General features: G+C 38.6%; 4 protein-coding genes across 4 annotated transcripts; 2 read left to right on the top strand and 2 right to left on the bottom strand.

Moving 5' to 3' along the window:
* Nucleotides 1–344: 344 nt before the first annotated feature.
* LOC115417439 (B-cell receptor CD22-like) lies at nucleotides 345–8,422 on the bottom strand. Its single transcript, XM_030131363.1, has 6 exons — nucleotides 8,131–8,422; nucleotides 7,675–7,944; nucleotides 7,214–7,483; nucleotides 6,744–7,007; nucleotides 3,869–3,950; nucleotides 345–417 (listed from the first exon to the last, which is right to left on the bottom strand). Exons 1-6 carry the CDS (start codon nucleotides 8,420–8,422, stop codon nucleotides 345–347), a joined length of 1,251 nt encoding a protein of 416 aa, XP_029987223.1.
* A 2,512-nt stretch (nucleotides 8,423–10,934) lies between these two features.
* On the bottom strand, nucleotides 10,935–11,422 carry LOC115412241 (histone H3). The gene has a single exon (XM_030124671.1). It carries the CDS (start codon nucleotides 11,417–11,419, stop codon nucleotides 11,009–11,011), a length of 411 nt encoding a protein of 136 aa, XP_029980531.1. The 5' UTR covers nucleotides 11,420–11,422; the 3' UTR covers nucleotides 10,935–11,008.
* A 335-nt stretch (nucleotides 11,423–11,757) lies between these two features.
* Nucleotides 11,758–12,165, top strand: LOC115411277 (histone H2A-like). Its single transcript, XM_030123392.1, has one exon. It carries the CDS (start codon nucleotides 11,758–11,760, stop codon nucleotides 12,142–12,144), a length of 387 nt encoding a protein of 128 aa, XP_029979252.1. The 3' UTR covers nucleotides 12,145–12,165.
* A 1,703-nt stretch (nucleotides 12,166–13,868) lies between these two features.
* Nucleotides 13,869–17,760, top strand: LOC115438945 (B-cell receptor CD22-like). Its single transcript, XM_030162868.1, has 9 exons — nucleotides 13,869–13,892; nucleotides 13,971–14,052; nucleotides 14,931–15,284; nucleotides 15,414–15,647; nucleotides 15,859–16,128; nucleotides 16,305–16,568; nucleotides 16,685–16,778; nucleotides 16,889–16,943; nucleotides 17,402–17,760. Exons 2-9 carry the CDS (start codon nucleotides 13,983–13,985, stop codon nucleotides 17,516–17,518), a joined length of 1,458 nt encoding a protein of 485 aa, XP_030018728.1. The 5' UTR covers nucleotides 13,869–13,892; nucleotides 13,971–13,982; the 3' UTR covers nucleotides 17,519–17,760.
* Nucleotides 17,761–27,837: the final 10,077 nt, after the last annotated feature.

The raw sequence follows: 27,837 nt of genomic DNA, 5'->3' as shown, positions 1-27,837 counted from the left end.
TGTTGAGCCCTGATTATGTGCAGTCTAATGGACAGGCAGAAAGTGCTGTGCAAACAGTTAAAAAGATGCTTAAAAAGTCTCAGAGTAATGCTGGTGACCCTTACATAGCTCTCCTGGAGTACCGAAATACACCGCCAGAGGGTGTGGGTCTGTCACCTGCCCAGATACTGATGGGGTGTAGACTAAAGACAAAACTGCCAGTATCCACCTCTTTACTCACTCCTGAGAGGGCACTCAGTGTGCACAGACAACTGAAAGAAAAGCAGGTGAAATAAAAAAGCTATTATGATCGTCTTGCTAAACGGCTGCCTGAGCTGCACACTGGAGAGAATGTGAGGATGAAATCAGGAGACAAATGGAGGCCCGGGGTTGTCGTGAGACAACATGATCAGCCACGCTCCTATGTTGTTTGCACACCTGAAGAGAGAGAGTTCAGACGTAACAGGACACACCTGAGACAGACAGCTCAAGAGGCATTTCCACCAGCTTCTGAAGAGAACATTAGTAATAAGGAAATTGGCTGCAATAGCACTCTGACTGCTGATGTTGTTACGCATACACAATCCTCAGCACCAACTCAAAACAGTGACGCTGCTGATGCTTCGACACTCACACTACTCTATCGTACTAGATCAGGTAGACTGGTTAACGCTCCACTTAGATTCAGAGAGTAACTTGACTTTGTTGAAGTTAAGTTTATTATGTTAAAATCTTATATTGTGATGCCACTGAGCTCAAGAAAAAAATGGTGAAATTTTGTTTAGTTCTGCTTAGTTAGCTGCACTGATCTATCTTTGTTATTATAACTGGTATTGAAATTAAATCAACATTAAGTGATACATTTTGTCAGTGCTGTTGTGATGTTAGTTGCTAATCTCTTCTAGCACATTGTTTAAAAACAAAACAAAAAAAAAACTTAAGAAGGGGGACATAGTGTATTGTTGTCTTATTATGAAGGGAACCGGAAGGAGAGAACTTCCTGTATGTAAGCGAGGTTGAAAGTCTGAAGAGTGCATTGGAAGTATAATAAATGATTGACTCGTTGCTACTCGAAAACTCAGTTATCCTGTCGAGTTATTGGTATAATACCAAACATTACAACGTCGTCTACAAAATACTCTGTCTGTCGTGTAACAAGCTGGAGAAACAGGAAGAGCGTTTGGCCAAGAAAAAATGAACACAAGAAAGAATATGAGAAAGAGCCATCAGCAGAGCACACACAAAACCAAAGAAAAGGCAGAACAACAGAACATGATATCAGTCATAATGGATCATTTCAAAACAGAAAAATACATTATGAACTGGGAAGAAGCCAAGGTCATCTGATCAGAAAGCATCAAATCAAATCAAATTTTATTTATACAGCGCCAAATCATTACAAAAGTTATCTCATGACACTTTACATATAGAGCCGGTTGAAACCAGACTCTGAAGCCAATTTACAGAACCAGAACAAGTACCACCACTGGATTAGGGAGGCCAGAGGGATCAGAAAACGGGCCCTGAGGACTATGAACAGGGATGAGGGATCTTTACACCTTATCCCACACCTGGGATGCTGTCGTCCATAGGATGTCAGACAGCAGGGGACATAATCATCCCCTGTTGTCTGGGATTCCTGAATAAACAGCTGACTTACACATCACAGTAACATCACATGACCTTTCTGAGGAAGGCTACAGGTGTCACCGAAACATGTAAAGGTAAAAATTTACTTTTTTTTATTTGTTTGACAAAAAAGAAAATGAAATCTCTAAATGAGTTTTACCAAAAGAAAATGCTGTCTGATAAAACGGTGAATAGACCAATGCCACAAGACGTCATGGGTCACGTGATTTATGGTTATGCAGCCATATTGGAAGGCAACCCACAAACTAGAAAGAGCAGTGCCGGGCTTCTTAGCCAGATAATTGTACTTAATAATTGTAGTCATGGTTAACATTTGTGCAGTAATAGGCTGCTCAAACACAGCAGGACATGGTGAGAAGTCTTTCTACAGGACCCCCTCTGTTTGAACCAACCAGGGAGAAAAATATAAGGAACTCAGTGCCCAGAGACAGAGTACTGAATATGGTAGTAGACCTACGGTCACCTGTCGGCAGGATATTATGTTTAACCATTAAAAGTAGTGAACAACAGGGATGCAACGGTACAGGTTATCCACGCTTTGGTACATATTGCGGTTCTTGAGTTGTGGTTCTGGCGCGAGGGCCGGCTGTGGCCGGACACGGAGCCCGAACTGTGTGCCGAGCCCCGGGGCTAAAACAGGGCTGGGTGCGGGGCACGGCTCCAAGGTCCGGTGTTCTGGCTCAACAAAACGGCCAGCCTCTGCGTCCAGGTCGTGCCGTGAACCATAAACCGTGAACCATGAACCGTGAACCACAGCCAGTTACTCAGCATAATGTTGCCTTTCATCAGGGTTTAGAGTTTGAAAATAGTGTACCATATATAAAGGATAATCTGTCACTAATAACCCATTTAAAATATCACTGATAAATCAGCTGCTAAAACACACAGTCTGTCACTCTGATGCCTCCACTTCTGCCTTCCAAAATGGTGGTGTATCAGTTTACTTCAGGTATTGATAACGTAGGTGGTATTGGTCTATACAATCTAAACCGACAGTGAACTTTTATAGATGAGCCTTATCATTTCTCTGCTTTGATGTGTGTGTTCTGTGTGGATATTTAGTGAATTACACAAACTACAATTGCGCTTTTCAATAACCTTTTGTCAGGGCTGGTTGTGTGTTCTTTTATATTTGAAGTGTATTAGTAGCTATGAATACTGAACCTTCCAGACACAGATATGTTTATATTATAATCACTTCAGACACATTCACTGTTCTCAGGTCACTATTGTGAGAATATTATCATTATCACTGAACCTCTGGTGAATAAGACCAGTCAATTTCAAGAGGGAGAATATTCAATTACTTGTTTTACATTATAAATTAAATGCCATGTGTTTTTAATTAATTGACGTTACTTTGTAGAAACTTCTTCACTTGGACATTATTATTATTATTATTATTATTATTACTTATTTTTTGTTGTTGTTTTTTGTGGTGAATTATACCATACCATACCATACCATACCATACCAACTTTATTTATAAAGCACTTTAAGAACTTTACAGCTGGCCAAAGTGCTGTACACCAAACATAAAACAAGGGATTAAATAAGTAAATAAAACTAGTGAAAACACAGGGTGTTGAGCTGGCTAAGAACAACAAAATACAAACATCATAAAAACAAAGACAAATTAAAATCTGTTAAAAACAGCATAAAAAAAAAAAAAAAAAACAGACATGTCACTCACTGATTAAAAGCTAATGAGAAAAAGTGCGTTTTTAAATGTGATTTAAAGACAGGTAGAGACTGAGCCTGTCTAACAACTAAGGGCAACTGGTTCCACGACTTTGGGGCGACAACAGAAAAGGCACGGTCCCCACGAAGCTTCTTTTTAGTTTTTGGAACCACAAGCTGCAGCTGATCTGCTGACCTGAGAGCACGAGAGGGGGCTCTCGGTAGATTATTAACAAACATGTTACATTACTTTGACTATCATTATAGTTAAACAAGCAATAAAAGGGGAAAACATCCAAGGAGCTGAATAGCTTCCATGCACTGCATAAGGTCTTGGCCTTACCATGTATAAACTGAAAGTCACTAAACCCCCAACAGAACTACTTTTCCTCCCAGCATGAACTGAAAGCAGTTCTCCAAAAGCACCACAGTTTCAATGCTTCTATACTCTTTTGGGTTTTATTTAAAAAACTGAAGAAATGGCTGATGGTTCAAACTATATTAAAATTGTTCCATGGCTCATGAATTCAAGGGAATTCACTGGTGAAATTTAATTTACCTGACTAATAGGAAGACAGAGATAAGGATTATGGGAAGGACAACGGCAACAGTCACTCCAGCTGCTACGGATTTCCATTTGGCTGAAAAAAGAAGAAAACACTGAAAGATAAAAACAACAAAAGAGCAACAGAGCAAATGTTCACAGTATTAAACAGACTTGATGATGTGATAAAATTTGTAGATGCAAATACAAAGAAAAACTTTAAACTGCAGTAAGTCTTTAAAAAAATGCCCTGGCTTTCTCTACAAAATGTTTTACAAATGTGCATTAAAAAGCTCAACAGGGGCGCTAGTGAGCAGGCAATGGAATAGGCAACAAAGAGAACCCGATCTGCTGAAATTCAACCCAAAAAGCCTTATTTTGGCAGCGCATAAAAGTGAAAAAACAACAAAACACATTTTTGATCAACTGCTTTTTATTGCACAGCATTTTTGTTGCGACACTGGTGAGGCAATGGCCAGTAATTTGAGGAAATACAAGTTTACCAGCTTTTGATCAGGTGGAGTGGGACTATCTCTTCTATACTATTAAACAATTTGGTTTTGGTCAACGCTTCGTCTCTTGGATTAAATTTCTCTATTCTTCTCCATTAGCAGCTGTCCGAATAAACAACAATTTTTCTCCTCTTCACCGTGGCACCTGACAAGGCTGTCCACTTTCTCCTCTTCTATTTGCTATTTCAATAGAACCGTTAGCCTTGGCGATTCGTGGTGAAGCCAGTATAAAGGGTATTCAAAGATATGGTTCAGAAAACAAAGTGTCCCTATATGCCGATGACATGCTTTTATACCTGTCCAACCCTTTAAATACATTGCTGAACACCCTGAACTTACTTGAGGAATTCAGCAAAATATCTTGGTGTAAAATTAATTTACAGAAGAGTGAAATTTTGCCAGTAAATGTGACAGCTAAAAAAAAAAAATAACTTTGATTTATTTCCACTTAAAGTCAGTCCACAAAAATTCAGATATTTAGGAATCTGGATAGCGCATGCCTTTAAAGATATGTTCAAAGCAAATTTTTCTCCTCCACTAACTTGTCTAAAACAAGATCTGGAACTATAGAGTTTACTTCCCTTGTCACTGGGAGGGCGAATTCATATGATTAAAATGAATGTACTACCCACATTTTTGTATCTATTCCAGTGTATTCCCCTACAATTATCTTTTTTTTTCAAAATCCTTTTTCTTATCTGTGGACAAATTAATATTAAGGTTTATATGGAATAAGAAAAATCCTCGAATAAGAAAAAATATTTTACAACATCATCAGTACAGAGGTTTATCACTCCCTAATTTTCAGTACTATTACTGGGCTTCCAGTATGAGATCTATGTTGTATTGGAAGGAATCCCCATCTAATGACACTTCACCAGAGTGGTTGCGAATGGAAAAATTCTCCTGTCCTCAAACGTCCTTATACTCATTACTCTGTTCAAAACTCCCTCTTTTGGAATTGATATCTAAGTTAACCTCAGATCTGATTGTGAAACACTCTTGTAAGATTTGGACACAGTTTAGATGAGCTTTCTCTCTTAGAGACCTGCCCACTTGTGCTCCAATAGTAAAAAAAAACATCAATTCATGCCATTAATTATAGGCACAGCTTTCAATGAATGAACCAATAGAGGAATTACTACAATAGAAAACCTTTTTATTGACACTAAATTTGCATCTTTTGATCAGTTAATGTTAAAATTTAACATTCCTAGGTCTCACTTCTTTAGATTTTTGTAACTTCGCAGTTTCATAATGGCATCATTCATTCACTTCCCATCACAGCCACCACATTCCCTCTTAGACACCATTCTGACAGTTAATCAAGGCTCCAAAGGGGCTATTGGGAAAGTCTATTCCCTACTAAATACACATAATTTGGAACCTCTGATATCATTAAAAAAACAATGGGAAGAAGACTTGGGGCTAGAACTCCCTGAGGAGACTTGGGGAAAGGCTTTAGATAGAATACATTCCTCTTCAATCTGTTTACCGCACACAGTTATTCAATTTAAGGTTGTACATCGCCTCCACTGGTCTAAAGTGAGACTAGCAAGGATTATACCGAGTTTTGATCCCATCTGTGATCGATGTAAACAAACACCAGCCACCCTCTCTCATACATTCTGGTTCTGTTCAAAACTAGATAATTTCTGGCATCCAATATTTAAAACCCTCTCAGACGTTTTACAGACATGTATAGAGCCGTCTGCCACTACTGCGATATTCGGAATAAGTTCACAACCCATTCATCACAACCAACATGCAAAGAATATGATAGCCTTTGCATCTCTCATTGCCAGACGATTAATACTTTGTAGGTGGAAGGAGAAACAGCCTCCAACCTTTAAGATGTGGATCAGTGACCTTTTACACCACCTGACACTAGAGAAAGTCTGCTATTCTACTAGAGGGCCCTCTAGTAGAATAACACCCGGGTGTGTTCAGAAATTCTATGATATATGGAAACCTTTTCTAATGCACTAGAGAAGATGGATGTCACCCATACTGATGTTTAGTAAGACAGACCTTTATTACAGAGAAATTAAAGCATATCTGCTAAATGGTACAGTGACCCTTTTATTATTATTTTTTTTTATTTATTTATTTATTTATTTATTTATTTATTTATTTATTTTGTTAAGGGTGGGGTTCTGTTGTAACATGGGTGGGAAGTGAGGGGTGGGGACTGTTCTTGTTAGTATTAATTCATGTCTGAAACACAATTCTGTAGAGTCCCTGCATAAATACCAATAAAAAAGACTTTGTGCAAAAAAAAAAAAAAAAAAAAAAGCTCAACAACATATACAAAGTGTGACTCCATGTTTTTAGGTTTTTTTTTCTGAGTATATGTGCAGTTAAATGCAAACACTCACATGATACAACAATCAGATGTGAGGTGGAGTTCTGTCGTCCTCTGCTGTTCTGGGCTTCACAGTAATAATTCCCACTGTGTTCAGATCTGATATCAGTGATGGTGAAGTTCTGTCCTGATGCTTTTGGTGAGTCTTCATCCTCCTTGTACCAGGTGTATTTAGTAACAGGTAGGTTTGCATCACTGGTACAGGTCAGAGTCACTGAACTGCCCTCCACTATCTGACCAGACGGACTCACGGACACAGAGGGAAGTCTGGGAGGATCTGGAGGAGATTTGACAGAATGGATGGATGGATGGATGGATGGATGGATGGATGGATGGATATGGTTCCTTTGTTGCTGTATGATGTGTTTCAGTAATTTGCAGATGCATCCTTTGCTGCATCAGAATCTCCAGAGAACACAGGATTCTCATTGGATGTGTTACATGACACTAGACATATTCTACAAAATAAAGCATTTTACTCACATTTCACATCAATATAGACGTATTCTGACATTTTCAACCCCAGACTGTTCTCAGAGACACATGAATATGATCCAGAGTCAGAGGAGTTGATGAAGCTGAGGACAAACTGCTGTCCTTCACCTCTTGACTGAAGTCGATTATTTCCTCTCTTGTACCAGGTGTATTTAGTAACAGGTGGGTTTGCATCACTGGTACAGGTCAGAGTCACTGAACTGCCCTGAACTATCTGACCAGACGGACTCACGGACACAGAGGGAAGTCTGGGAGGATCTGGAGGAGATTTGAAAGAATGAATGAATGGATGGATGGATGGATGATGGTTCCTTTGCTGCTGTATGATGTGTTTCAGTGATTTGCAGATGCATCCTTTGCTGCATCAGAATCTCCAGAGAACAGAGGATTCTCATTGGATGTGTCACATGACACAAGACATATTCTACAAAGTAAAGCATTTTACTCACATTTCACATCAATATGAACAAACTTTGACATCTTCTGTTCCAGACTGTTCTCAGCTACACATGAATATAATCCAGAGTCAGAGGACTTGATGAAGCTGAGGACAAACTGTTGTCCTTCACCTCCTGACTGAGGTTGATTCTTTCCTCTCTTGTACCAGGTGTATTTAGTAACAGGTGGGTTTGCATCACTGGTACAGGTCAGAGTCACTGAACTGCCCTCCACTATCTGACCAGACGGACTCACGGACACAGAGGGAAGTCTGGGAGGATCTGGAGGAGATTTGACAGAATGAATAAATGAATGAATGAATATGGTTCCTTTGTTGCTGTATGATGTGTTTCAGTGATTTGCAGATGCATCCTTTGCTGCATCAGAATCTCCAGAGAACAGAGGATTCTCATTGGATGTGTTACATTACACTAGACATATTCTACAAAATAAAGAATTTTACTCACATTTCACATCAATATAGATGTATTCTGACATCTTCCGCCCCAGACTGTTCTCAGCTACACATGAATATGATCCAGAGTCAGAAGACTTGATGAAGCTGAGGACAAACTGCTGTCCTTCACCTCTTGACTGAAGTCGATTATTTCCTCTCTTGTACCAGGTGTATTTAGTAACAGGTGGGTTTGCATCACTGGTACAGGTCAGAGTCACTGAACTGCCCTCAACGATTTCACCAGAGGGACTGAAAGACACTGAAGGAACCGTTGGAGCAACTGGAGAAGAAAACATTAACATTTTAAGATAAAAATCATAGTAATGTTTGATTTTTGACTCCACCGCTCATGACCCACCAAAGTGTAAAGCTGACAGATGGAGACAAGATGGACAGAAGTGGTGGAGACACTGGTCACTTATAGAAATTATAGTTTGAACACAGTGGCGATTTCTCATAGACTGCAAGGGAAGTCCAGCTTCCCCTAAAATTACGAAAATTAAATGGTTAAATATGTACAGTTGTGTTGACATTTCATTGACTACAAATGTGTTAGAACACGTTCATCTCACAGGTGAGTTCGTTCAGAATCAGCTTTATCACAAATCAACAGACTCGATGTTGTTAACTTCTCATCCATTCCTGTTGCGCTGTTTTCTCATACGATCTATGGTCAATGCATTTGCCCATAGATGCTCGGCATCCATGTGACTTCGGCGTCTATGGGACTTCATGGAACAGTTTTTTTCGTTGCCTCAAAACTGGACGGTAATTGGATAAATGCCACGATGTTGTCCCGCCCCCGGACGCTCAGCGTCTCTGGAGGTGAATGGAGCTGTGGGCGGAGCTCGGCCGGGCTAGATGCTAGGCTTCCACATGCTGATTGGAGGATCAGTCGAAAGGCTGAATCCTGTTTGACTGACAGCTAGTTTGAGATCTACTCCTTCACTTGACAGAGTTCAGTTTAATATCGTCACACATTCTGCTGTGAAATCAAGAGAGAAACCACTACGAAATTACTTGTTCATTTCTTGCACTGTAAATAAAACACACTCATTGTACTTCCTTATTTCAATTTAACATAATTTCATCGTTTTCTTGTTTACTTGGTACGATAAGGTCACTGACCATTTTCTTAAAAAGGAACGGAGGGCCGAATTTATGTTTAAATAACTTGACTTTTTTTTTAATGTAAGCTGATGATGAGCTTCCCCTCTCTGAAAGACGAGCAGCGGCCACTGTTTGAACATCTCTCCAGTACACAGAGAAATCATTTGCAAATCCATGCAGTCATGTTTACGGAAGCGTATTGCATTCCCACAAAAAATAATTTCGGCTCTGTTTTTCTGAATTAATGAGATAATTATCTCATAATTATGAGAAAAAATAAGTTTAAAAAAAAATCGGCACCGTTTTTCTGAATTAATGAGATACTGTTTTCTGAAAAAAAAAAAAAAATTCGGCTCTGTTTTTCTGAGTTTACGAGATACTGTTTTCTGAAAAAAAAATAAAAAATTTGCTCTGTTTTTCTGAGCTTACGAGATACTGTTTTCTGAAAAAAAAAAAATTTGCTCTGTTTTTCTGAGTTTACGAGACAGTGTTTTCTGAAAAAAAAATAAAATAAAAAAAATAAAAAATTCGGCTCTGTTTCTCTGTGTCAGTGGGACAGTGGTCCCTGATCCAACAGGAGCTCCTTCTACCTGTGCCACTGAAAACCTCTCACGGGAGCGTGAAGTTGTTTCCGTTCTCGTAATCGGTTCCGATTACGGATCATGGAACTAGTTTTGTTGACAGAACTCAGAACCAAGCTATGCTCCGACCTCCAAGCCCAGCTTCGTGCACGGATCAAGCCCTTCAAGTACACCGGCGCTCGGAGCCTGTAGCCCGGCTTCCTGGAGGGCACGACCGCGGTGATGAGAGTTGGCATTAATGAAGTCAAATAAAATGACATTCGCCAGCATTGAAGAAAATATAAACAGCAAAAGAGTGCAAATGTGTATTAATTTATTTGTCGGACCTGATGGAAAGCATAGCTTTCCACCTGGACCAGATGGAAAGCTATGGGGGGGGGTGAACCGGGACACCAAGACGCTCCTCCATGGATCTAGTTCTCACTAACTCATGAATTGCACAAAAAAAATAACAGTAAAGTGTTTGTTTTCTGTTTACGCTGTGGTGTTTTTGTCATATTCAGTGAAGGTGTGTGTTACTCAGTTTGTGGTGTGTATGTTCAGGAGATCTCATGCTGCATTATATTGTCTCCTAACTTTGACTTTTCATTTGGACACTCAAATGTCTGTTAACTTAAGTAAAATATAGGATCATAAATTAAACTGATAGCTGTTAGATGTACGTTATTGAGATGTTCTTATGACAAATTTTCAAATTATGGCTCCTACAGGATGTTTGGGAGCTTTATTTTGTGTTCAGGGTTTTCTAGCCTGTGATTTGAAACATTACATTATCATTTCTATTTCACAGTAGGTTTACTCACAAAACAGACTGATCACTGGCACTGAAACAGTTCTCTGGATGTGATATCTTGAACAAAAGGTAAAATTTCAGTTTTAGTTCCAAACACAAGAGGAAAAACTACTATAATACAGTAACCCTTAAATATTAAATAGCTGTGTCTACATATAATACAGAGTTCTAATTTGGGATCCAAAAGGATAAGACACTGACAAGAGCCAAATTATATGAGTAGAAGTGCACCTTTGTGACTTCCCTGTCATTTATATAATTTAATGCAGCAACTCTCCACAGGAACAAACGTTACAAAATAATCTACAAATATTTTCCTCCAGATGTGAAGGTTTAGTAGAAGTGTGTCTTTATGAACATGTGGTGGCTCTGAAAAGAGCCGTGGTGTTGTAGGAGCAGACAGTCTAAGCTCTCTCTCCGCGGATGCGTCTGGCCAGCTGGATGTCTTTGGGCATGATGGTGACCCTCTTGGCGTGGATGGCGCACAGGTTGGTGTCCTCGAACAGCCCCACCAGGTAAGCCTCGCTGGCTTCCTGCAGAGCCATGACGGCGGAGCTCTGGAAGCGCAGGTCGGTCTTGAAATCCTGAGCGATTTCTCGGACCAGACGCTGGAAGGGCAGTTTGCGGATCAGCAGCTCGGTGGATTTCTGGTACCGACGGATCTCACGCAGAGCCACGGTACCGGGCCTGTAACGGTGAGGCTTCTTCACGCCGCCGGTGGCCGGGGCGCTTTTCCGGGCAGCCTTGGTGGCCAGCTGCTTCCTCGGGGCTTTGCCACCGGTGGATTTACGGGCAGTTTGTTTGGTTCTAGCCATGGTTTGTCTCTTCTCTTCACAGAGCAAATGTGTGACTAAAGCGGGCACACACTGGTCTTAAACGGAAACGGTGACGCCCCTTCAGATCTCAGGCTCCTGATTGGTCATAGTCTCATCCTGAACGTCCGCCCCGCCCAGAGGAGTGGCCCCCGCCTAAATGTCAGCTGCTGATTGGAGGAAATTTCCTTCAAACCAACCGCCAAATATCTGAGCGGTCTGCCCCCTTATGTGATTGGTGGATACACATCTTCGCGCGCTCAGCAGAAGCATATATTGGAGAGTTGGTGGATCCAGCAGACACTTCTGTTTGAATCTCGACTTTGAAACAAACTTTAATCATGAGTGGACGAGGGAAAACCGGCGGAAAAGCCAGAGCTAAGGCTAAGAGCCGCTCCTCCCGTGCCGGACTCCAGTTCCCCGTGGGCCGTGTCCACAGACTGCTCCGTAAAGGGAACTATGCCCAGCGGGTGGGTGCCGGAGCCCCTGTGTACCTGGCGGCTGTGCTGGAGTATCTGACCGCTGAGATCCTGGAGTTGGCAGGAAACGCCGCCCGTGACAACAAGAAGACCCGTATCATCCCCCGTCACCTGCAGCTGGCTGTCCGCAACGACGAGGAGCTCAACAAACTGCTGGGAGGAGTGACCATCGCCCAGGGAGGAGTTCTGCCCAACATCCAGGCGGTTCTGCTGCCCAAGAAGACCGAGAAGGCCGGCAAGGCCAAGTAAAGCTGGAGAACCACAACCAGACCCAAAAGGCTCTTTTCAGAGCCACACACACTGAAAAAGAACTCTGCTTTCTATACTGTATTTCACAATGAATATAATTTTTTTTTTCTGACAAACACGGATAATTACTTAATTTTTCTAATGTATTATATGATTTAAGGTTACAGAATCACACCGAAAAATCCATCACATCAGGGGCAACAGCTAGTTTTCTGAAGTCACTCAAAGTGATGGGTAAATAAATCCTCTGACCTGACTTGGAATCAGTTTTGAAAATGGGTTCATCATTCAAGCTTCAGTTACTGTGACCTTTCCTGGTGAAATATTCAGCTACCATCCAGATACATAGGACTGTCATACAGGCCAAGGGGAGGGTCCAACATGATAAATTTGGGAAAAATAATAAGTCATACTTGAACCTGACCATGAAATAGTTGTGTACAATAGAAGGAAAAAAACTGTATTTACTACTCATCTTTCTGCTGATATAAAAAAAAAAAAATACACACACACACACACATATATTCACTTATGTTACACCCCAGGCTAGGGGAACCAGAGTGTAACATAAAAAGGCTTCCCTCCTTCAAGCTTCCAGTAAAAAAAAAAAAAAAAAAAAAACCTCTTCTGGGAGTTACAAAAACTAATCTCATGTAGACTAAAACACAACACTCGCCTGGAATTCATTTTATGTGAACTCTGAAATGCTAAAAAACATATAATAACTGTTTTTTTTTGTTTGTTTTTTTTTTAAGTGTGCTCAAACACATGTTATATAGATTCTTATAAAGTGCTCTTGCATGAAATGCTTTCCAGGTGTCCGGGTTATGGCTCTGAAGTGAAATGGGATGAATGTCTATGGAGGCATGAAGCAATGACAGAGGCAGCAATGATCTGGCACCGTACCAGAGCAGAGGAGCCGCTTCTAGGGGCTCCTCATGCAGATCTGCTCCAGGTGTGACAGGTGCCAGCAGGTGAAGTTGATAATGAGTCTTAGGGAGGGGTCTGTGGCAACGCAGGACTGCATCATGACAGTTACTATTTGTTCAATAGCTTTGCTCTCAACTCTTGTATGAATTACCTAAGACTACAATGCAAGAAGCCATCGAGCTAAAGTTCGATGTTCTAAGTTTGCAGCAAGAGCTAATTTTAGCAGCTGGTTAGCAAGTTGGTCTGGACAGAAATATACACATTATGATACTGACAGAGCTGACAGAAAAGTTACTTCCAGCCTAATAAATAGCCTTGTTTCAGAAGTAAAATGGTACTTATACGACACCTCATGACGTCCATGAGCACACTGGTCTTCTCTGTTGCTCTGTTCAGAAATCAACAACACCCATCATGGGGTTCAATCATGCTCCTCAACACCTGGTAAATCTACCCCAAAAAATGACACCATCAAAGACACAAGCTGGAGTTAAACTTACAGAATGAACTCGAGAAATTTAACTCTTTCACTTTTTTTTACCTAACTCTAGATTATTTTACTCCACAAATTTGCTGTGTGTGTTGTGTCTAGTATACGCTTTTGGTCTTTAAGCGGATATTCTCTGCTCTCTGGAGCTGCCATTCTGTCCTGGGGTTAGGGGACCTATAATATTTGTTTCGGCATGTATTCTATTGTAAGAAAAAAAAAAAAAAAAAAAAAAGAAAACAGGAAGGAAACGGAGCCTTTTAACAGCCTCGCCTTCAGTTCAGTGCGACCACAGAGAAGAAGCATCTTGTCAAAGAAAACACCTATTCCAGTATGTTTAATTATTTACTGAGGTTATGTCACTTTTGTGAATGTATTTACTTATTAACATCTCTTAATTTGTCTGAAGTCAGGCAGCAACATGAGAGCAGCTGCAACGATGAGTTTAACATCAGCAAGTGGATTTATTGTCTTTCTTCTCTCTTTTACAGGTACTGAATATCTTATTTTTATATTTATGGAATGATTTTAGTTGTGAAAATTAAATATTAAGAGTGTGAAGAGAAAACATCTGTCAGTTTTTCTGGTTTGTAAATGACAACAGTTTTGTTTCTGGATGAGATCTGCAGCTTTTCATAACTTAATGAGTTCTAACATGTGTTGGTTTGGTTAGAACCATTATCCTAAGCCGTTTAAAAGTATTCTAATCAATAAATCACTCAAATGTACTTCAGAACAAAACTTTTCAACGTCAGATGTATTGATGGAGAAACTGTGATGTAAAAAATGTTAGATCAGTTTTTGTGTTTCTCACATCTGTATAAATACAAGATTTCCTGTTTTATTTCTTACCATATTCTAGTGTTTTACTGTGCAGTAGTTTTACCAAATTAAGTTTATTATTGATCTGATGGTCACAAACTAAATAAACTTCTCTTTTTTCCATCATAGCTGCTGTGTAAAGTTTCTAACACCTCTGTGTTCTGTATGCATCCTGTGTTATTCTTTGCATCCATCTGACCACAGAGTGAACAGAGGAAACAAACCAAGAACAGATCAGACTCCAACAATAATAACTATGGTGTTACTGATCATCTGATGGATTAAACAGATATGAGGATAAAGAGTTAAATATAATAAGACTTCAGGTGTTTGTGAGCTGAACACTACATTAATGTAATATGTCAGATGATTTATTAAAGGTTTTTGGCTGATATCTTTGAACAACTGCATTGTTTTTCAGTGATTATAGATTAAAGTGTCTGTTTTTGAGGTTCATCCAGTTTACCCTTTTCTATAACCACAATGATGATCTTTTAATTGATTTATCCATTGTCTTATATTTGTTTTTTAATTTGTTCTGTTACAGTTGTTCAGGGTCAGAATGGATGGGGAGTGACTTACACTTCTACTCAGATCTGTGCCTTAAAAGGATCAACAGTCGACATGAGCTGCACCTACACATACCCATCCAAGATAAGGAAACAGAAAACTAAAGTTGAGAAAACATTCTGGTTTATTAATAGAGACATTAAACCTGTAGATCTGAAAACAGAGTCAGAGTACAAAGGTCGTGTGTATTATCCTTACAATAAGAACGGCTGTTTAGTGAGAATCTCAGACCTGAGACAGAACGACTCAGCTCAGTACAAGTTCAGGTTTATAACAAACCAACCTGGTGGAAATTATACTGGTTCACCTGGAGTCACTCTGACTGTCACAGGTAAATGCTTCAGAAATACAGAAATACATTCATCTTATAGTTTAAATCTGTATATATGTGTAGTTTCTTGTGTGTTGGTTAAATTGTTCATTTAACATAACATTTATTTATTTTTCATAACATGTCCAGATCTCCAGGTCCATGTGACCAGTTCATCATCCTGCTGGAATTCTAATTGTGTCCAAGTAGAGCTGAGGTGTCACAGCAGCTGTCGTCTACCTGACAATTACAAATACACCTGGTTCAAGAACAGACAGGAAATTCAGAGTGAAACATCATCTTCCTATTTCACCTATTTGTACTCTGAAGATACCGTTTCCTGTGCTGTTAAAGGTTATGAGATGTTCTCCTCCCCTCCAGTGTGTGAGTTTACTCCACAGTCTTCCTCTAACATGTCGCCATCTAGTGGAGGTTTTTATCTAATGCAGTGTAACATGACTGGATGGATTTCCAAATGATTTCTCTGTGTACTGGAGAGATGTTCAAACTATAGTTTCTATAAGTGACCAGTGTCTCAATCAAATATTACTATGATTTTTATCCTAAAATGTTTTGTTAATGTTTTCTTCTCCAGTTGCTCCAACGGTTCCTTCAGTGTCTTTCAGTCCCTCTGGTGAAATCATTGAGGGCAGTTCAGTGACTCTGACCTGTACCAGTGATGCAAACCCACCTGTTACTAAATACACCTGGTACAAGAGAGGAAATAATCGACTTCAGTCAAGAGGTGAAGGACAGCAGTTTGTCCTCAGCTTCATCAACTCCTCTGACTCTGGATCATATTCATGTGTCTCTGAGAACAGTCTGGGGTTGAAGATGTCAGAATACATTTATATTGATGTGAAATGTGAGTAAAATGCTTTACTTTGTAGAATATGTCTAGTGTCATGTGACACATCCAATGAGAATCCTCTGTTCTCTGGAGAGTCTGATGCAGCAAAGGATGCAAATCACTGAAACACATCATACAGCAACAAAGGAACCATATTCATTCATTCATTCATTCTGTCAAATCTCTTCCAGATCCTCCCAGACTTCCCTCTGTGTCCGTGAGTCCGTCTGGTCAGATAGTTCAGGGCAGTTCAGTGACTCTGACCTGTACCAGTGATGCAAACCCACCTGTTACTAAATACACCTGGTACAAGGAGGATGAAGACTCACCAAAAGCATCAGGACAGAACTTCACCATCACTGATATCAGATCTGAACACAGTGGGAATTATTACTGTGAAGCCCAGAACAGCAGAGGACGACAGAACTCCACCTCACATCTGATCACTATGTCTGGTCGGTCATTCCTTTTAAAACATTTCTCATCCATTTCAGCTTTCACTCTAGTTCTTGAAGAAGTAAAAATTAATCTAAATCTAATGCAGTGGCCATATGTTGTGTATTATATCTAGTTACAGAGAGGGCAACGTTCATAATGAATATTATCAGGCTGGTTCTGGTGTTTCTGCTTCTCATGCCTCTGATTTTCCTGATTCTGTGGATCAGGTACAATCATAAAAGTAATCAGCATCAGTCATTTTTCATTTTTCACTTTCTCTTTTAATTTCCCTTTACTTCATTTTCATTTAAGAGACATATTGTTTGATTAACCTTAGGACGAAGAAAACCCAGGCTGTCAACACAGAATTAAAGCCTCCAGAGACAATAGAGGTGAGTGACGGACACACTGGTCCACAATGAAAGTTACTTAAAATACTTTGAGTAATTTAGTAATATTTAGTGAGAAGTATTATATGAATTCAGATTAAAGACATCAGCATGACAGAAATGGACACAATGAAACATTTGTATTTAAAGTATTACACATATATATATATATATGTGTGTGTGTGTATATATATATGTATATATATGTGTGTATATATATATATATGTATATATATGTATGTGTGTGTATATATATATATATATATATATATATATATATATATATATATATATATATATATATATATATACATATATATATATATATATATATATATATATATATATACATATATATATATTTATTTTTATTTTTTTTTATTTATTTTTTTTTTTTATGTTGAAAACAATTCAGTATCTTTGGTGAACAATGTCCATTTAAACTATTCTTTCTTCATCAGTTGGACAATTTTCAGATCTATGAGAATGAACACATTCAACGCAGAGAAGAAAGAAGACTCACAGGAGGAAGAAGACCTGATGAGACATCCAGTGAGGTTGAATTATCATGTATATAAAATTTGGTAAATTCATAAATCCATTTCAAAACTAAGCCCACAATGTCTAAACTTTATAATACATATTTCAAGCTGTGGCTGATTCACATAAGCTTTCACATTTCTGTTGAACACTGGGAAGGAGGATGGACACATCAAGTACAGATCTAGAAGTCCTCCTCCTTTATTTGGGGCATTACTCAATAATTATGAATTGATTGTAATAAAGAATACACTCATGGAATTAAAATAGTTTGTATTAATGATCATGCTTTACAATTTTGTGTAACAATTTAACACCAAACAGACAAATGGTCGTACTGATCTATTCTGTTCTTTCATTTCCTCAGTATTTCTATCCTTGGACAGTAACGTGGTGTGGGGTGGGGGAGGACTTATGTTTTTTTTAATGGATTTCTACAGAGAGTCATTGTTTCTTCTCTGCTGGAATAGCAACACCAGTTGAAAAGTAACAGGATAAATGTCACTGATCATCTGTTTGTGACTTTTTTGTCTATAAACATTAATTCACATTTCGTTCACTGTCCAAGGTGCTGAAGTGTCTCCAACAGCATAAATACGGACCACGTGTCGCTCATATTCATCCTCTGTGATGCATCCAAATCCACAAAACCACAATGAAAATGACAAGTGAGTTCATTCATCATCATCATCATCATCATCATCATCAACCACATACGTACAGATCTTTACAGAAGAACCATGGACTGAGTTCAAACTCTCCCACAGTATAGATTAAGCCTTTGTAATTAAAAAAAAAAGTTATTATTATTATTATTATTATTATTATTATTATTATTATTCATTCATTCATTCATTCATTTTCTGAACCCGCTTTATCCTCACTAGGGTCACGGGGGTCGCTTGGAGCCTATCCCAGCTACATAGGGGCGAAGGCGGGGTACACCCTGGACAAGTCGCCAGTTCATCGCAGGGCTGAACATATAGAGACAAACAATCACTCTCACATTCACACCTATGGGCAATTTAGATTAACTAATTAACCTATTAGTGCATGTCTTTGGATGGTGGGAGGAAGCCGGAGTACCCGGAGAGAACCCACGCAGACACGGGGAGAACATGCAAACTCCACACAGAAAGGTCCCACCCCCCGTCAATTGGTGTTGGAATCGAACCCAGGACCTTCTTGCTGTGAGGTACGAGTGCTAACCACTGCACCACCGTGTCACCCATTATTATTATTATTATTATTATTATTATTATTATTATTATTATTATTATTATCATTATTATTATTATTATTATTATTATTATTATTATTATTATTATTATTATGTTACAGCCAGTGAGCTGTCCTGCCTCATCTCCAGTCAGTCTGTCTTAGCCTATGCTTATATTGTTAAAGGCTGACTCTGGCCCTCCAAACTTCCTTCCTCCCTCCTCTGTTCCTCTGATGTGGAGAAAGCTGATTGGAAGATGTCAGCACCCACCTGAGCCCCACCCACAAACTCATCCTATTTAACCACCTCCAACTGACTGCTCTGGGCCGCTGTAGTGTGTGCATGACTCAGTTTGCCTCAGAAGCCTTTGTGTAAGATCATTCTGCCTGTGTCTTGTTGTGAACTCCGACTGCTCATTTTGGATAAATATTTTTAAGACTAGCTTTCTGATTGTCTATTCTACTGAATTTGTTCTGTTCCATTACCTGAGTGTGTCCACCAGCTGCTGAGAGTTTTTGTTATTGAGCTTTCTTTTGTTTGTAGATTTTGCCCACTACTACACAGTGTGAGTGCAGTGTTTTGTTTTGCCCTTTTGGCCTGTGTTATATTAATTGTAAAACTTTGTAAGATTGTAACTTTAAAAAGAGGGGCCTTCTAGAGTAGAAGTAGTTGTTTTATTTTGTGTTAGGTTTTCCTTCGTCTATTTTAGTTTAGCCACCAGACACTGCACCCTCCTTGTTGTTGTTCTTTGTTTGGTTAATTCAAAGTGGTTCTCTTTTATATATAGTGGTTCTCTTTTATATATCTCTTTTATATATATTTCTTTTGGGCTCACCACTAGCCTAGGGTAGGATAGCTTCATTTTGATTTTTTTTGGCAGTGCCTGCTTGGCCCTCTTTCTGCTCTGTGTTTATTTCTGAGTATTCAGACTAAGTGCTATAAATAAAAGAAAATTGCATTTTACACCTGCTACCTCCAGGCTTCTTTAGTTATTGCCTCAACTTGCTGTAACCCCTAGTGGAGCTGGGTTTAACAATTATTATTACTAGCGTGTTGACCTGTGGCGAACCATGGTTCCAGATGTGGTAGATTATAAACTTACCTCTGATCCAGTTCATTCCTTTACTTTCTTGATAAATTTCACTGGCATTTTCAGTTGAATAACCTCTCAGCTGGCATGTCTGTTTCTGCACAGGAAATTTGACACCATGGCCCAATTGTTTATCTGTTGTGACATAACCTACTTCAATTGTAGGATTCTGGGCATAGCAACATGATTGTAAGGGTGTTGTATTCCAGAATTACTACTACATCCCAAAATATTGTTCCTATCAAGTTGTCATTTTTGCTAGTCTCTTCCTTGAGTAGAAATACATAAATATGAAACTGCAACAGTCAGCTCTTTCTAGATTTTGTGTGATGCTCCAGATGCACAAAGTCTACTTCCCTTTTATGATATAGATTATAATTATTATTATCGGGCAGCCATGGCTCAGGAGGTAGAGTGGGTCATCAAATAACCAAAGGGTTGGTGGTTTGAATCCTGCTCTATCCTAGTCATGTGCTGTCGTGTCCTTGGGCAGGACACTTCACCCGCCTCGCCTCCACACTGGTGTATGAATGCATCTGAATGTCAGGTGATTGTCAGAGGGGCCGTTTGGCATTAATTGACAGCCACGCTTCCGTCAGCCTGCCCCAGGGGAACTGTGGATACAAACGTAGTTTACCACCACCAGAGTGAGAGTGTTGAGTGAGAGCCTTGAAAAGCACTAAAGAAATTTAATCCATTATTATTAAGGCTATCACCCTGGTTGGGATGGGATATAAGAAGGCTGACAATAGTCTCTTCAGTCTGGTTGTTACTGCTGTTTAAAAGAGAAGACCTGAGTTGTAGTTAGTTTCTTTCTGATTTAGACTGATACAATAAGTTTGTGAAGTGAGACGACAGGTATTACAACATCAGTGTTTTGAAGAAACTTTGTAAAAAGTTGTCAAAATTCAGCATAAACTACTTTTTGTGATAATGATTATCCCAAATCCAGGACATCCTTGGACCCCTGAAGTTGGTTTTATATGTGGATTACATGTCAACAGCAGAAATGGGCAGTACTGAGGCATTATGGGTAAGAATCACAATGAGACACAAGTTGATGTTAATTCTGCACAAGTGTGTGTTGTATTTAATATTTCTTCACATTTTTACCGACACAATGTAATGCATTTCAGAAACTATCAGACATTTATTGAATCGTCTGCCACTGTACCAACATATTGTTCAATATTTTTACAATTTTTGCCATCAATACTAAAGCTGCTAAACAAATTTTTGTTGTTTTTCAATAATGCATTTAAACACTGACAATAGAGGTCTCTCTTATTATCTCCTGGGACCTGTCTATTTCCTGGCATTAGTCTTTCAATGACTGATGGACCAGTGTAGCTACTGTGAGAAGTGGAGAAATATTTAATATAATAAATGCTATAATTTATTTCTAATCAATAAATAACTGTCCAGATTTACTAAACTATGTATGACATTGTTACACAAAATGTCTTCATAATATTCAAAAACATCAATATGCTACTACATATGATAAAATATTTAATGTGTCATTTCTGGGACTGATAAGCAGCTGAGTCTGAAGTGACCATTAACCATCATTAACTGGCTCTTTAACATGTGAAACTGAACACACTGGAGCAGACGTGTTGGTCATTAAATAGGTTTTTATTTCAGTTTACATCTAAACTGAGCCTGGATTGTTTCCACATGATTCACTGTGTGGATGAAAATCAATTTAAAAACTCTGTCTCATTGTAGTTGAAAACAGATGAATATTGGTGCATACATTTTATTTCAAAAAGGAATGAATCCAACTCTCTAATGCTTATTGAACTATTATTCTAAGTTTTAATTTTTGAGGTATAAGATGACGTCCTCAGCTGAAAAAAACATCAGGAGGTTGAAGAATATGTGTCATTCTTTATTCAATTTTTGATTCCCATTAGTTTCCACAAAGTGGTTTGTGGTCTGTGTTAATGCTTCAACCACATGAATGGATGTGATCTTTAAGATAAAGAAGAGAGTGATGATGGTGATGGAAGGTAATCTAATGATGGTGATGAAGATGGGTGACAGGAAGGCCGAGGACAGCAGCGTTTTCTACTGTGTCTGTCTCACATCAGTTGAAAATATCAAAATCAATACAAATCACTTTGACCTGATCTGCAGCCCTGAACCTCAGTATTTCCCTCTCTACGCCTCCTTCATGCTCCATCCTGCAGATCAGTTACTGCACAATCTAATTAAAGATGAGTGAATTGGAAAGGAGTACGATGCTCTCTGTTTGACTGTTTTTGCGCTGAAATCAGAAGAACATACTTGGAAACAGAGGATGATGTCTGTTCCTTTGTGAATAATAAATTGTGCCAAGTTCCAATAATTACATAAAAAAATCCAAATTAATTACAAACTAATTATGAATAAAATACAACAAAAAACATGCATTATATGACACATAAGACCCATCGCTTGTCAGACTTCCCATTCCTGTTGATTTAACAAATTATCATGAAAAAAAAAATTCATGTTAAGTTTGAGGTTGATTTTTCTTCCTCTGTGAAAGTTAAAAATATAAACAGGCAGTTATTTGTGGTTTAAAATCATTATTCTTGGTGAAAACACAATAAAGAATTCAGAAGCTTGAAAATAAAATAATTAAAACAATTACAGTCTACTCTCGTTAAACCGCCCGCCATTATACCGCCATTTCCGCCTATCGCCATCCGCCAGCCCAGTTCCATGCACAAACAACACTTATACCATTGATTTCCCGACCGTTATACCGCCAGCGTGATTGCCATCGAGTACACATAAATTTTAACAATGCACTGAAACAAACGCGCCAGACGCTGATCACGACAAGCTACGAGTAGGTCTACGGAACGGCCACCGTTCATTTATCGCAGAACACTCAGTAGGTCAGGATGTTGAGAAGAGGACGTGGGATTAAGCCAAAGTCTCAAGATGATGGGGTGTCATTTCCCGACACGGTATAATAATGCTTAAAATGTTTCCCCACTTTAAATGATCCCTTACAACATAACAGAATCAAGATTTATTTAGAAACGCAATTAGAACGGGTTAACGGAGGCAGCATAGACATCATATAGTAAAGACATGCACATTATGGACACAACCCGTTGTAACGCCATTTTCGCTATACCGCCAATTTGGCCGTGAACGGAAGTTGGCGGAATAACGAGAGTAGACTGTATAATTATTTTAAAAAATCAACATGGAGTAAAAAAACAAACTCTGAAGCATTCTTTTCCACATGCGAACAAAATGAATACTAAAGACACAATAAAAATGATTGATTTAAATATCACATCAACTGACGCTTAAGGACGGAACAGGCTGTTAAATTGTTTATGATGATGATTTACTACATACATGGGACTGTTTTTTTTTTTTATTTTCCATAGTGGATGGAGTTTCTGTGATAAAACATTCCACAATGACCTTGGATGAGGTATATTTACCTCCTTGAACCTCCTGACACCCAGCAAGTACAAGTTTTTTTTTTGTTTTTTGTTTTTTTTTTAATAAATAATTCCTTATATTGGAAAAATCATGATGCAACAGTATTTTCAGGTACATTTTTTAACATTTTTAAGGAATGTCCTTTGTGGTTGACAGTTTTTTTTTGTTTGTTTTTTTGATTAAATATAATACTGGGTGATAGTGGAAACTGGTGGTTTATTCAATCTAGTTTAGACCAGCTCTAAATGTAAAGTGTCATGAGATAACTTATGATTTGACGCTATATAGATAAAATTCAATTGATTGATTGATTGATTGATTGATTGATTGATTGATTGATACAGGATTTGTATGGGTGCTTGAAATCCTTGAAAATGCTTGAATTTCAATGTTGTGTTTTCAAGGTCTGAAAAGTGCTTGCATTTTAGTTGAAGTGCTTGAAAGTGCTTGCAATTATAACTCTGTGATGTGATTGATGAGTTTTTAATATTAACTCTGTTAGGTTAGATGTCAAGCCAAAGCTACTTACAGAGAGGTCATACATTTAGAAAAATAAAACTTTCTGATGAAAAACAAAATTCTCAGATATTCTCAGGTCGACTCCAGGTATATTTCTATTCTAATCTTTGTCTCAGTGCAAGTGTGTCAAGTCTGCCACCAGACGTTAGTCTGGTTTTGTCTGTCTTTCATGTTTGTCTGTCACTTCCTGTTTTATTTTGTTAATTTTTCCTCATGTGTCTTGTCTGTCGTCTTTACTTCCCTTCCTTGATCGTGTTCACCTTTTCCCTGATTACCTGACTCCGCCCTGATTTGTGCCACCTGTGTCTCATTGTCTTCCCTCCCTTTTGTGTATTTAAGTCCTGTCTTTTCCCCTGTTCAGACGCCAGTTCGTAATCTCTTGTAGTTTACTAACCAGCGTTCTGATCCTGTCTGTATGCCTGCCTGATTTTGACCTGTTTTGCCATCTCGTTTTTGCCTGTTTGCCTGCTCCCTGTTGGTTTTGTCTGCCTTCCTGGTTTTTGACTTCTTCGTCTGACTTTTTGGTACTTGAGCCTTGTCTTTTCCTTATGTCCTGTTGCCCGGCTGATTGCTTACCCGTGCATGACCTGTTTTCGTCCCTGACCTCCCTCTGCTCTTCCCTAGTCGGAGTGCTGACTCAAAACGCTGAGCCATACCGAGGGTTCGCGTCCTTAGTCCGGAGGACGAATCCAAAGAGGATCTCCCTGGCCGCTGTCCTCAAGATCTTGTTAATTATCCTCATTACCTACTTATCTGTACTACCTGTGACAAATAAACTGAACTTTTATATCTGCCTCCTAGTTCTGCATTTGGGTTCAGGGTCCGTACTTACAGCATTACAAAGCGTATCTGAAGAACGCCAAGTAGCTTTGCTTTTTTTTTGGATAAAACTTTGTTCTCCTTTTAATTTTTAAACTTTTTGTTTAGATGTCTATAGCATAATACACTGTACATTATTGTGATTTAAAAAAGTGGGGAAAAAAAAGAGTATATATTCCTGTAGGTATGTATTTCACCTCAGCAATAAGGTACCGCCGGAAAAACTTGAAAATGACCCTTAATTAAACATGCTTGAAAAGTGAGTTTGACTTTGAAAAATGTGTATGAACCCCATTGATTGATTTTTTTTTTTTTTTTTTTTTTTTTTTTTCATGGCAGAGTTGTATAATATCTAAAATTCACTGCAGACTACGCCCCCATTTATAAACACAGATTGGAGTTAAATCTAAGGGTCAAATGTTGTTGTAGATGTTTAAGGAGCTAAGGCAGAGTTACAATGAAGATAAAGCTTCTATAGAGGATGTCAGTTGAGATGATCCAGGACATATGATAAAAACAGGGTTAAACGAGGATAGAGCTGGACATACGTGAACATGAACATGTCTCCTACATGTCCACCCGTTGGACGGCGTGTCGTCAGACTGACTGGCGACCTCCAAATGACTTCCTGTTGCTCTTAGCTTTTCATTCCTGCGTGTTTAACTGCTCTCCTCTGCACTCTTTGCTTGTTTTCCTCCACTTGCTTCCCTCATCCTTCTTGTTATCTCCTACATCCTACCATCCTTTCTCCTCCTCCTCTTCCGTGTTTTTCCTCTCCACCTTTCTCCAAAGTCTCCCCTCCAGTCCAGTGGCAGTCCATTATTGCCCTGTCATAAGCAACTGTGGTTTAATGGAGACATTCAGAGTCTACATCATCAGACTAAAGGCAGCCGTCATTGGATTAGGGTGAAATGTTATCTCTGGGATATGGTTTGTGGTGTGTTTTCGGATGTGGAGGCTGATACAGACGCTGATAGGAGCCTTCTATTTGAGCCCATTTACTGTAGAATACCTCTGACATGACTGACAAAAGGCACTTAAAATCATTAAATATTCATTATGAAAGTGATGGACTGCACTGGATTTTAACGGAGAATTTATGTTTCAACATTTCAGTCATATTTCAGTCTGTGTAGGATGTAGAAATGAGTGTGAATTAGCCCTTTAAGACCTAAATGGATGCTGTCGGCTAAAAGGATCTACTGATCTAAACTGTTTAATACCTGTTGATCCACTAATCCTATCAATACATGTAAATAATTGCTGTAAAATACAGTTTGTCATCTTTTCATGGTTATCAGATATGACCCATTTGGACGATCCAAGGCTCTATAGTGAGTGGGGAAACACCATAATCTTCTACAACACTGATTCACTAGTAAAACCCATGGAGTTGGATCAATGACAGTGGACGGAGACACTTGGTTCGTGTTTATCTTATGATACACAGCGGTGTGTAAATATATTAGAACACTTGTCAAATCTTAAGAAACTGGTGATTTATTTGTTCCCAGAGCCTGAATTTCACTTTTTTGCTTTTGCAAAAGATAAAGGCAAAGGTATTGAGAATATTTCACCTACAAATTTATCAGTCCAGTCCTTTTTTTACATTTTACTCTAATACTTAGTGTGGCCCATCTTGGCAACAATCTAAGGAAACTCTCTGGAATGAGCTTCTGAGAGCGTGGAATGACATTGGGGTTGAAACTCTCAGAAAATACATCGACACAATGCCAGAAAGATGTGCTGCTGTGATTGTTGCCAAGGGGGGCCACACTAAATATTAGAGTAAAATGTAAAAAAAAAAAAAAAGGACTGGACTAATGAATTTGTAGGTGAAATATTTTCAGTACCTTTGCCTTTACCTTTTGCAATGGCAAAAAAGTGAAATTCAGGCTCTGGGAACAAATAAACCACCAGTTTCTTAAGATTTGACAAGTGTTCCAATATTTTTGCACACCACTGTAATTTTCTTCTAAACCTATTTTGTTCCTAATTTAGATTAAAACTTCTTCATTCCTACCAGATCATCAGTGATCCAGTCACTATTTTGTCACCAGTTGCTACAATAAAACTTATTAATAGAGACACACTCTACCTTGGCTTGGATTTTCCATAACTGAGTCTCTACGTTTATTTCACAGTTTTCCTGAACACCAAAACATAAATAGAGAAAGAATCATCTGGATAGTGATGGAAGCTAATGGGACTTCACATGACTGGTCCATTCCATCATTAATTATATTCCGCTGAAAAAATAGGTCATTAAAAAAAAAAAAAGTTGTATTTTATCAATATACTTTTTAAAAAAACAAAAGTGTCTGAATCTAGAGGTTATTACCTTTGAAATGAGGTCCCAGGCCTGCACCTCCAGATTTAGCAGCATGTTTTATCCACGTGCAATATGGGTATTGAACACTTCATAATGACAATACCTCAAATAAGGATATATATTTAACATATATCCTCAGTGTTCAGCCAGGGTCAGAGTGCAATATATTAATCTCTACCGTTTCTTGGTTGGCTGACATGCTTGTTTTTATTCTGTATATATCTTTACACTTTTCTTTTAAACTGTTTTGCACTACGCATCACAAAAGAGTTGTCTCTTTTAATTTCATTCTACAAATGCATAATTACATTAAATATATTCTATTCTATTCATTGATTACATTTCTTTTTTGATTTTTCTGTTATAAGCTTTGGAACTTGGTAAATAGGAGAAAATTAACACTAATTAAGTGAAGGAACAGGTTAATATATGTCATATAACTGATTAAAACTCAGTAGATATCAAATAAATAAATACACATTAGAGAATTAAATAGAGACAAACAAATTGTCTTTTAATGGATAAATGTTCAGAAGCGTTTGCTGTTGTTTCCTCCTCTGACCGAAGTCCATTCGACTGCCTGCTTCAGTGTCCACAGTGTTTGGAAGGAGGGAGGGGGGTCCTGAAGATTCATTTAGACCATTGAGGTAGAAACAGAGGCAGAGGAAAGACAAGACGAACACGATGAAGAGACAGACAAACAGGAAGCTGTTTATTTATTTAGCTGTTTGTCATAAACATGAACATAAAGACTGAAGACACCATCAGCTGAAGACAGTGATTCTTGGTTTCAGCTCTTGTACGTTGGATAAACTTTCACTCTGTTGGACGGAGAAACCTGAAGCATCGATTTCCATTTCCAAACACAAAATTAATGTGTTTGTCACATTTGGCTCAAGGACATTTTTCCAGAAGATTTAAT

This window comes from Sphaeramia orbicularis, chromosome 1, assembly GCF_902148855.1.
Source record: "Sphaeramia orbicularis chromosome 1, fSphaOr1.1, whole genome shotgun sequence".
Classification (NCBI taxonomy): Eukaryota; Metazoa; Chordata; class Actinopteri; order Kurtiformes; family Apogonidae; genus Sphaeramia; species Sphaeramia orbicularis.
Note: the sequence above shows the minus strand (reverse complement) of the source record. Positions and strands in the feature narration are given on the sequence as shown.

Excerpts from the sequence above, each read along its gene's own strand:
- LOC115411277 (XM_030123392.1), top strand. The coding sequence starts at position 11,758 with ATGAGTGGACGAGGGAAAACCGGCGGAAAAGCCAGAGCTAAGGCTAAG.
- LOC115417439 (XM_030131363.1), bottom strand. The coding sequence starts at position 8,422 with ATGTTAATGTTTTCTTCTCCAGTTGCTCCAACGGTTCCTTCAGTGTCT. Across the intron at positions 7,484-7,674 it reads TGTTCATATTGATGTGAAAT|ATCCTCCCAGACTTCCCTCT; the intron begins GTGAGTAAAATG and ends AATCTCCTCCAG. Across the intron at positions 418-3,868 it reads TCTGTCTTCCTATTAGTCAG|GTGTGCAAACAACATAGGAG; the intron begins GTAAATTAAATT and ends CTCTCTCTTCAG.
- LOC115438945 (XM_030162868.1), top strand. The coding sequence starts at position 13,983 with ATGAGAGCAGCTGCAACGATGAGTTTAACATCAGCAAGTGGATTTATT. Across the intron at positions 16,569-16,684 it reads ACATCTGATCACTATGTCTG|TTACAGAGAGGGCAACGTTC; the intron begins GTCGGTCATTCC and ends TATTATATCTAG. Across the intron at positions 16,944-17,401 it reads AGCCTCCAGAGACAATAGAG|TTGGACAATTTTCAGATCTA; the intron begins GTGAGTGACGGA and ends TTTCTTCATCAG.
- LOC115412241 (XM_030124671.1), bottom strand. The coding sequence starts at position 11,419 with ATGGCTAGAACCAAACAAACTGCCCGTAAATCCACCGGTGGCAAAGCC.